Source organism: Cryptomeria japonica, chromosome 4, assembly GCF_030272615.1.
Source record: "Cryptomeria japonica chromosome 4, Sugi_1.0, whole genome shotgun sequence".
Lineage (NCBI taxonomy): Eukaryota > Viridiplantae > Streptophyta > Pinopsida > Cupressales > Cupressaceae > Cryptomeria > Cryptomeria japonica.
Window position 1 is genome coordinate 461,355,644 of NC_081408.1, and position 11,204 is coordinate 461,366,847.

Below are 11,204 nucleotides of genomic sequence, written 5' to 3' on the forward strand. Positions count from 1 at the left end.
ATTTCTTAATACTTCCATCAGTAGCATGATTAATTTTAAACAACCATTTGGAAGATACAACTGACTTACCTTTGGGTCTAGGCACAATATCCCAAACATCATTCTTGATGATAGACCGATATTCTTCATCCATAGCATTCTTCCATGCTTGCTGGTTCATGGCCTTTTCAACGCTGGAAGGTTCAAACCCAATGATGTTGCACATCAATGCAGCATAGTTGTAGAACTTTTGAGGTCTCCTACTTTCTCTGAATGTGCCACTTGGAGCTGCAAACTTTTATGCCTCCTGCATAGTGTTTCTTGCCCAAAGGGGTCTCTTCTTGCTCACTATAATATCTCTAGGCCCATCAGTAGGATCCATAGGCTCAACTGGATCATCATGCTCTTCAGGTTCAGTAGACTCCCTCTGAATCTCAATATCATGATCAATATCCAAGTTTTGAGGGTTATCATGAACTTCACAGTCAATCTCCATACTTGAAATTTTGAACTTTTTGAATGCAATATCTTCTTCAAAGGTAACATCTCTACTAACCTCAATGTACTTCTAACTTGGAATGTAGATTTTGAATGCTTTGGAGGTTTTGCTGTAACCCACAAGAATTCCTCTCTTTCCCGAAGGTCCCAACTTGGTTCTCTTCTCTTTGGGTACATGAGTATATACTGGACTCCCAAAGATCCTCAAGTGGCTAATATCAGGTTTGATCCCTGAAAATGCTTCTTCTGGAGTCATATCCTTCAATACACTATGAGGGCATCTATTCTGAATGTATACTGTTGTTCTAGATGCTTCAGCCCAAAGAAAAGTCTGCAAGTCCTAATCATGAATCATAGCTTTTCCAGCCTCAACTATAGATCTACTTTTTCTTTCTGCAACCCCATTTTGTTGAGGGTTGTAGGGAACACAAAACTCCCTCTTGATTCCTGCCTCAATACAAAAATCATGAAAACTACCCAAGGTGTATTCACCTCCATTGTCAGACCTTAATACTTTAATTCTTTTCCCAGATAGATTTTCAGCTAAGGCCTTAAACTCTTTGAATCTACCTAGAACTTCATCCGATTCTTTTGACTTTAGAAAGTATGTTTTCCTAGAGTAGTCATCTATGAAGATTACATAATACAAGAATCCAATTGGAGAAGCAACAGACATAGGTCCACATAAATCAGAATGCACAAGAGCTAATTTCTCTTTAGACCTACTTTCACTTTGACGTAATGGACTCTTAGTGTTTTTACCCATAGCACAACCTTTACATGTATCATTATGAATATGACTAAGTTTAGGCATACCTTTAACCATCTTCTCTAGGGTAGGAAGGGCTCGGAAATGAAGATGTCCAAGTCTTCTATGCCAAAGCTCGCTTGACTCAGGTGCTTCATGAATGAGAGCTTGAACTGGACGAGTTGAAAGCTTATATAGGCTCCCATACCGATTCCCAATGACACGAGCTGATTTGATGTTGGACTTCTTAGGCCATGCAAGAACTCTTCCCTCAGAAAATGCAATCTGATTACCTTTATCTTCTAATGCAGATATGGAGATAAGGTTCCTCTTGATTCCTGGTACAAACAATATATCATTGAGGTGAAGAGAAATTCCAGAATCCAAGTTAAGGGAAGTAGTACCAAAACCTCTTACAGAATAGTGTGCATCATCTCCAATGATCACGTGTAGGTTGGACTCCTTCTCCACCAAGTCTGACAGATGCTCCCGGTAGTTGGTGATGTGTCTAGATGCTCCACTATCAATCAGCCATGTATGACTGTCTGTAGGAACATTGCTTGACAAGGCAGAGATGAAGAGGAAGTCTTCAGCATCATTCTGATTTGAAACTTCATTTATGTTTGCTCCTTGTTGCTTTGGCTGGGATAAGCAGTCCCTAGCATAGTGACCGAACTTGTCACACCTGAAACACTTGATGTGTGAAAGATCCTTCTTCTTCTTTGAATCAGGGGCTGGATCAGACCTTTGTTCTCTATTTCTCTTGAAATTGTTCTTCTTCCAAAAGCCTCCTTTCTTCTTGATGGACTGAGCAGCAAGAACATGATTGTCTTCACCATGAGAGCTTTTGATAATTCCTCTTGCAGCCAATCTTGATTCCTCTTGAATTCAACCAGCACGGAGGCGGTCAAACTTGGTAAATTTGGATCTCCCACTTATGCCTTGAATAAATGGCTCCCAAGAGTGAGGAAGACCATTTAATGCAAGCATGACAAAATCCTTGTCCACAACTTCATCTCCAATGGCACAAAGTTGATCTTTTAATTCTGAAATCTTCATAAGTAGGTGATGACTGATTCTCCCTTTGCCATCTTGACTTGATGAAGTTGCTGCCTTAATGCAAGTGCTCTACTTGTGTTGTTGATCTCATACATGCCTTCCGAAGCCTTGAACATATCCTTGGCTGAAGACATCTTGGAGATGATAGGAACAAGATGATCTTTCACGGAGTCAATCAAAATCTTCTTGGCTTTGACAGCATTCTTCTTGAACTGAAGCAATTCATCTTTGTCTTCAGGCACAGGCTGATCCTCTCCTTGCCCAAACTCCAAAAGATCATTTTCTTCGAGGGTGACAAGGATTCTGAATATCCAAAAAGTGAAATTCGAGGCTCCTTCAAGTCTGTCATCAACTTTCAGACTGTATATCATCTTGAATGCTGGAAAATGGCATGAAGAGGATGAGGAAGGAGCACTACTATCACAAGGTCTGATCACAACTAAGTCAACCTTAGCTCTGATACCATGTTAATTTTAGATCAGACTGTTAGATATAGATAGCAATAATAGAGAATCAAACAATGAACACAAGGAACACCAGAAATACCCTAGGAAAACCCCCCTCTTGGAGGTGAAAAACCCAGCAATAATCTCAGATCTTATTATGCAATAATCAATAGATAACTTTACAAATCTGCTTCAACACTTGAAGCACTTAGAACAGTAGTATATGCACAGATGAAGCCAAACTAGGGCACAGCAGTACAATGTACTTATCTACTGATCAAGGACAGATCATAAACACCATTCACTGATAATGGAGTGTTTGCAGCCTCTGAATGGGTTCTCTGACCCTTAGAATTGGTTCGCTGCCCTTTGGAATGAAGTTCGCTATCCTTGAATGAAGTTCATTGTTCTTAGGAAGGAGTTCACTGTTCTTAGGAATATAGTTTGCTGTCCTCTGCTGAAGGAATTCGCTAAGTGTGAATGTGTGTTTGAAGCATGATTGGACCTTGTGTATATATATGCAACATAGACTCCTTATTCATCTAGGTCGGCTTCACAAATATTCATAATTTTGGTGCCCAAAATTACAAGTTACATGATATAGGCCCAGCCCTATTACATCCACAAGTTACATCGCCCATTTAGGGCCAGCTCAAAATACACATTGCATATTGAATTTGCCTAATAATGTGGCTAAGGCCAATAGGCCAATTAGCCACCCACATGTGCTAGGTCGGCCCTAGAAGGAATCCGACCTAGCTACAACATCAACAAAGATGAAACTCTAAATGTTGTTTATTTTATGGTTCTGTATTCGACTATGGCATTTATAAGTGGGCACTACCCTTAGTAATTAGCTCAATTTGGTCTTGATCCTCAACAATGTTTTGGAATGACTCTTATTCAAAGAAACTCTACTTTTTTCATTTTCTTTCATATTTTTGATCTGTCCATAAAGGAGGCATACCAAAAGGCTGAAGGGAAATTCGTAAAGTCTTTCAAAACTAAAATAAAAAATAAATGTATACAGTTTCTGGATCTGATTGTTTAAATTTTTTTAACCATCAACGTTTCGAATCACACTCCGTGATTCATCATCTTACAACTCCTTGAGCTCTCTTACATCCCGATGATGAATCACGGAGTGTGATTCGAAACGTTGATGGTTAAAAAAATTTACAAAATCAAATCCAGAAACTGTATACATTTATTGAATGGATTGTGGAAATCTAATAGCTCTAAAATATTAAATAATTTCAAGAAACAGTTACAGTTTTTGGGGTAAAGTTATAAAAGAAAGATTTGTTTGTAAAAAGGGACCTTTTCTTTTCTCTGAGAATAGAAGAGCTTTGTACAAAAGAAAACTAGAGTCTTTGTGCTCCTTTTGATTTTAATTAAGATTTGTTGTTCTGATGTCAACATTTCTCTAAAAACTGATTATTCTTGTGTTCGATGAGTTTTCCTTATATTAATTTCCTCACTCCTCGCTCTTGGCTTGCAGATGATTTGGAGGTCTTTGCACTTACATATTTGGAGTGATTTATCTTTTTTGTTTTGTTCAAGAAATCTTCATTGTGTTCTTATGTTCAAAGTTAGATTTCTTTTCTTCTTCTCTTTTTGTTTTCCCTTGTTTGCCTTTTGGTACTTTCTGGTTAAAAGTACTCATAAATCTAAAATGCCATCAAACAAGGGAGTTGCCCCTCTCAAAAGCAAAGGAGAATCATTAACTTCATGACGATTAATCCATTTATTAATGCATTTTGTTGCTGCCCATTGGGTGAGTCTGACAACTCTTGCAATGACAAAATTGTTAACCAACAAGCAAATAAGGTGATTACTCTGAATGCCTTTGTTTTGGTTCACAAGGAACAATTTGTCAGTAAGTTTTCTTTTTGATTTAGACCTAGCCATTCAACTTGGAGACTAACCTTAGGCAATGGTTAAACCCATAAAAGTCCTGGAAATGTGACAAAAATGTTTTTCAAATGGATAACCCTAATTTCTAGAATTGAAACAAAAGATTCAAATACATCTGCATTTGTTCCTTCCTTGTAATTCAAATAAGGTACTGGAGCGATGGCATGAATTTTGTATGGTAAGTTACTCAAAGCTCACATCTTTGTCAAAGCCTCTTTACTGAGGACTTCAACAACAAAAGCTTACGTAAGAGAATGTTGACTACAATGATAGAGAGATCTTTCAGCTTCATCTTCATTTCTAATCTCAAGCTATAAACTTTTGCTAGTGCTTGGATATTTGGCAGTAGGAGAACAGATTGAACAATATTTTTTTTGCTTATGGTCTTCTCAGCAATTCTTCAAATTGCAACAACTCCTACTTTATTCTTCTTCATAAAGATTGACAAGTTCTGAAAACAGGCATTAAGGAAATTCTTTATTATTTGTTTCCCACAAACATGGATATTATTCAATGAAGGGCTGATAACCTCACTATTTCTTCAAAAAGCCTTGACATTTTTCAGGTTATTCCCTCAAAGCCAAAAAAGTGCTTTTGATGCCACCAAAATGACCTTGTTGTTCTAAAATCAAACTTCAACAAAAATTATTTCAAAAAATATCTTATTCCAGCAAACCAAATCAGAATTATTGCATGTAAACACTTCATGCAAGATTCTGGATAAATCAGCAACAAGGCTACAATTTCTTCAAAGTGAACCAGGGGAATTTCTTTTCAACCAAAAACGCATTCTTAGATATGATTACAATCAACTTTCTAATAGTGCAAGACAATAGGAGATAGAAAGAGAAGATGAAGTCCATTGGGAGCTATCTTCCTTGGCTAATCAATTGCCTTCCAATCTGCTAACTAAACTACATTTCTATGTTACCCGGGGATGCGTCCCCGGTTTCTTTTTCAGTAGGGAACATCCCCATAAATTCTGCATATTGACAGTGAATTTTTACAATGAATTCTATAAGCAATTGATTTTGACTCTCAGTTTAACACAAATTTGGCATAAGAACTCTGCTAGTTCTTATATGTTAAGGTTCTATAATGTATATGTGCATGCTTTATCCATGTTTTCATATGAATATTTTAAATTTCCCTATATTTTTTAATTTTCCCTATTTTTATACAACCATCCCCTTTGCCATCCCCTAGCCATCTCCAAAATTGGCAAAAAAACCACCGTCCCAGAAATGTGTACCCCCGTCCCCTGCCGTCCCCATCCCGGAAACTCGGGGTAATATAGACATTTATAAATCCAAATCATAAACTAACTACATGGCTACAACGCAAAGGACAATTATCTAAAGAAGAAACCAAATGGTCTTCTTCCCTATAATGATAACGCTTAATTGTGAGGTTGACCAGCATGCAAACAAGCATATTTCTAGCTGAAATGAGCAATCAATTATCCATGAGGGAATAACTGCACAGCACTTAATCGAAAAGGGACACAGTTTTTGCACTTCATGCAATGCTTTGAGACAAAGAACAACTTCCTTAATGCTGGAAAATGTTCAGGGTGGTATGGAACATCCATTAGTAGGCCTTGGTTTGTGCAAAGATCTTTGAAACTGAGTATTTTGCAGCTTTTTTCAAAATTGCCCATTGCAACAGGTTGTGTAAATGCAAAGGCAGCAACAAATTTTCCATCTACCAAAGTGAATGCAAAAACACCTCAGTTGGAAGTGGTGAAAACATCACTCACAGTCATCCAATAGTGTTCCAATTCTCCATTTTTTCCTTTTTGGCAAGTTTTCTTGGTCATTTCAGCTCCTTAAAGCAGTATAATCTTATACATCCAAACATCAATGTATGTACGTGGAAAGAAAATCTCACTTGCTTGTAGAATTTTTGAGGGGGCTGTATATGGAGTTTCCATAGTGAATTCTCTAGGCAGACATGACTGCTACACCAGCAGAGGAAGGGGAATGGTTCTGAGAGCATTTCGAGGGACTGTTAGAGCTAGGACAGCAGTGTATCAGCTCCGTGTACAAACCTGAGAGGCTTCTATCTTTACAAATGCTTTTTGGAGTACATAAGTGTAAATCAGTAAATATTTCAGCTGGAGTTTTTACCCACAACGGACTTTTCCAAGGTATCTTGGTCTCCTTTCCATGGCTTTTGCTCTTCTTTTATGTCTTCATTACCTTGTTCATTAATTGTTCATGCAAGCTCAGTTTTGCATTCTTAAGCTAAGATTGAATCTGTTATTGATGAGCTAGTTGAGGAATATCCTTGCTAATTTACAGATCATTGTATTAGAATATATCCTTTCCTTTGGGAGGTGTGTAGTGAGTGTTTTGCAGGTTCATGCCCACAAATAGATTAAGTGAAAAGAGGATTTTACCATTGCAAAGAGACATTGAATCCTGCAAGTGGAAAAAGAAAGAATGCCATTACAAGTTTGTCTCAGTCCATGGAGACAACAAAAAGCCTTTTGGAAGTCCTCTTGAAAAGATTTGACAAAGACAAGGGTTCCAAGGAGGAATAGGAAGCACCCAAGGTTGAGATGATTCTCCCAGGCAAGTCTCTATTCAAGGTGGAGGCCAAGATTGAGATACTGCCACTTGAAGGAGACAAATGTAAAAAAACTTCACAATTAGGTTACACAACTCAAGGTATGTTTCTGTATGCATAATCTCAGTTTAGATCAAATATCCCATTTGCTAGACTGAGGTTGGCAAAACATGCTTTGTCTTGGTTTGAGAGTCTCTTGTATTCCTTGGCTTTGAAAAATACTTCTATAAGTCCTTGGGAACATTTTTTAGCAATTAATTTGGAAGCAATTATATCCAATATGTCACAAAGAGGAAAGAGCATGGAATGACAATTTTTAAAACAGAATCAGGGACAACGAGTATAGGAATAAACTAGTGAATTTTGTAGAAGGGTTATTCAAATCAGTAAAGATCTTTTAAAAGAACATATCCTAATGAATACATAGGAGGTCTTCATAATCATATCTATAGGCCTGTATTGATTTCCAACCAAAGGACGTAGATGAAACATGTTCACATGCTCATCATCTTGAGATCGATGTCTTTACTTCCTCATCTAAGTCAAATTAAGTTAAGGCCAATCCAAAAGATAAAAATTGTGACCATTGCGATGAGGATGGTCATGAGGAGTCATCTTGTTGGAAATTACATCCAAAAGAGAACCCTCAAAAACAAGGTAAAAAGGATAAGAAAACCTCTATGCACTCTATGCATGAAGATGATGTAGTGATTTATAAGGGTAAGCAGATTGAATGCAATTCTGAAATTGATTCTCAATTTCTTGCGCTACTAAGAAGGTTGGTGTGATGCATAGAGATGCCTTCTTCAGCATTAAGACACGTGTCGCTGGTGTTAAGATTGGTGTTTTGTTTGATTCATGTTCACAATCTAATTTGATTGCACAAAGTTTAGTCGATAAAGACTTTCCAGCACCCTAAGCCAGTTTAGATTGGATTAAAGATGATACATAAATGCTTGTTGATAAAGCAACGTAAATTAAAGCTTTCTGTTGATTCTACATTTGCTGATGAGAATGTGGTAGATAATACTTCTGTGAATGTTTGTGGAGTTATCTTTGGCAGCCTCTACTTGTATGACCAAAAGGGAGTTTTCTATTGAAGCAGGAACAAATACCAAGTTATCAAAAATGGTAAATCTTTCATGTTGTATAATTATTTTGGCAAGAACACTCTTCTAAGATCCTGCATCTTCATGGGAAAATGAGTGGCAACAAAAAAATTATACTTATGGAAAAAGCTAATGTTGAAATAGTTAATCCATGTTCGAGCAAATTTTCATCGTATCATCTAAACGCTTGGAGGCAAAGAGGGACTAAATTTTAGTTAATTTTTGTATTAGACTGCACGATGGGATAGCACGTGTCATCTGTTAAGGGGTTCTTCCTCCCTGATCCATCAAGTCCCTAAGCTTTTAGGTACCAAAAGCCTCTAATTTGGGAGGTGTGATCCAAAAAGGACCCAATCTTTGTACTTCATGGGATGTTTTAGAAAAAGAACAACTTCTTTAACGCTACCAAATGTTCAGAGTAGTATCGGACATCTATGTCCAGGCTTTATTGTGCAATAAGAGCTTTGAAATTGAGTATTTTGTCGTTTTTGGTGAAATAGCAAGTTGCAACAAGTGGCAACAACACAAGCACTGCAGCCGATTTGTCATCTAGCACAGTGAATTCACTTCAACCATGGCAAATACAAAAAGGTCGCACTATCAGAAGCAGCGAAAACATCACACTTAGTCATGTGCGTCCAATGACATACCAGTCTTCAAAGTTTCCCTCTTCTGCCATGTTCCTTGGTCATTTCAGCTCCCTAAAGTAATGTAATTATGTATATCCAAAGTACGGACATGAAAAACTAATCTTGCTTGCTAGTATGGTAGTTAAGAGGGATTAATTTACGTCTATAAGGATATTGATTCAAGTTCAAATCCCACCTTGGTGTATTTTACCCCAAGGAAGCCTAATAGCTCTACTTGAGAGAGGCTACAATAAACCAAAAACTGAATTGCCTCCCCCAATATCCCACTTTGGTTTTTGCTGTTTACTTACTTCTACAAATAAATAGTTTCAAGTTGAACTGTCAAAGCTTAAGATACCATTGGATTTATATGCAATTTCTTAGGGATAATGTGCTGCCAAAATTCACCCGGGACTTGCACAATATCTTGAGTGGAGCAAGCCAAATTTAATTGCGATAATGGCACTATCTCTAACATACCACCAGACCCTGACATATCTCAATTAAAAAGGCATAATGTGAAAGTTAATGTTTAAGGCATGGCCAAGACAGACGCCAATTCAATTATGGGACTCCCTTAAGAACCCCATGCAGAGAATTCTTTTTATTTACCTTATACATGGTTCAAAGCTTGAACCCCTCGATTTGAATCTCATGACCGAGCTAGAAATTAAGTCTGCATACTACCGAAGATATGTGATTAAATTTATGTTGTATGTTGTGGGCAGGGGGAGCCTAGTGAGGTATGTAATCTATCCAATGTTCCACACACTGAAAGTACAGAAAAGTCAGAAATTTTGCAGCAGTGTCTAATTCACAGGCACAGATATACAAATGTGAATGAGATTCTCTGGAATGATGCGCGCCTTTGTATATGTCAATAAATTGGAGATGAATACAGGTTTTACAATTGTAGAAAGGAAATGAAATGAATTTAAAAGACACAAACCAGATTGCCCAGAGTGATTATTTCGGCAAGTAGCCAATCGGGAGCATCCAGACCGCCACATATTTCGAACTTCATATCTTCACCAGAACAACCTGCCTTTTTTTCAAGTGTATGGAGTGATTTGAAATTATGTCAGCTTTCTTGGGAAGGTCAACTCGCTTAAACCTTTATCAACTAGCAATCGAACCTTGGTGAGCAATGCGTATCATTTGAACCTTTGTGGCATTATTAACAATGTCATAAGTTGACCATTACATTGCAAGATCAAGCCTTCAAACAATCATTCTTATTTTTAAGATTAAAAGACAATAATAGTTACAAAAAATTGAAATCTTAGATTCTTATCTGATTACATTTATAACTTCTATTACAATATTAAAATGATAGATACTTGTCATGTAGCATTTGTCAATTATTACAATCTTAAAAACATTATAATTATGATTCAGATTAAAGTTAGGATTACAAGAACAATTATGATTAGAATTGTAATTGAAAATTAATTTTATATTACATTTATTATTACAATTACAATTATATAACTAAAAATGTATAATTTTATTATTAATTAAAACATATTTAACAAAATGTAATAAATTTATTAGAATTAGACTAATAATTACATTTAGGATTATAATTACAATCAATAACAAAACTAAAAAGACAAGTACCATTAAAACTATATAATTTTGTAATTAATTAAAATCCATTTAATAAAATATAATAAATTTGTTAAAATTAGAATTAGAATTACATTTAAGATTAAAATTACAATTAATTACAAAACTAAAAAGGCAAGTACTTGCCCTTATTTATTTATTTATGAGATGAGATGAGATGGAAAGTAGGAAGTGCATGGCTAGGATGAACTTACTAAATTTAATAAATGGTTGTGAGGATGAGGAAAATAAGGTACATGTGCATCTAGGAAGGCTAAATTCTTAGGCTTTATGGAGGGAATAGGAGAACCATTGAGACAATTGTTCCTATGTGCCATTTATTATTGGAATGCATTAGTGGAATATAGACATAATTAAATAATAATAATCTTTAATTATTTTAGCCATTTGTGATACAAGACAAAAAAAAGGTGATTATTTAATTAGGTGTGGAAGACATTAAGTGAAAGGACATGTCCTAGGTGATGGAATTGATCGATTAGAACAAGGTGATCTATGGAATATTTTAGATGTTTAAAGATATCATAAGAAATAAATTATTTTGGTGATTCAAGTAACCTCTACTAGAGCTATGTATGCTCAATTGGTAGTAGATATATGCTTTGAGTGAATTCCAAGG

At 36.2% G+C, this 11,204-nt stretch overlaps 1 protein-coding gene across 1 annotated transcript in view; it reads right to left on the reverse strand.

Moving 5' to 3' along the window:
* LOC131077358 (uncharacterized) overlaps positions 1-10,202 on the reverse strand; it is a 200,824-nt gene extending 190,622 nt beyond the window's left edge. The window contains exon 1 of the mRNA XM_058014843.2: positions 9,906-10,202. Within this exon, the coding sequence (XP_057870826.2) occupies positions 9,906-9,980 (75 nt within the window). The 5' untranslated portion in view covers positions 9,981-10,202. The remainder of the gene's footprint in view (positions 1-9,905) is intronic.
* Between the last annotated feature and the right edge of the window lie 1,002 nt (positions 10,203-11,204).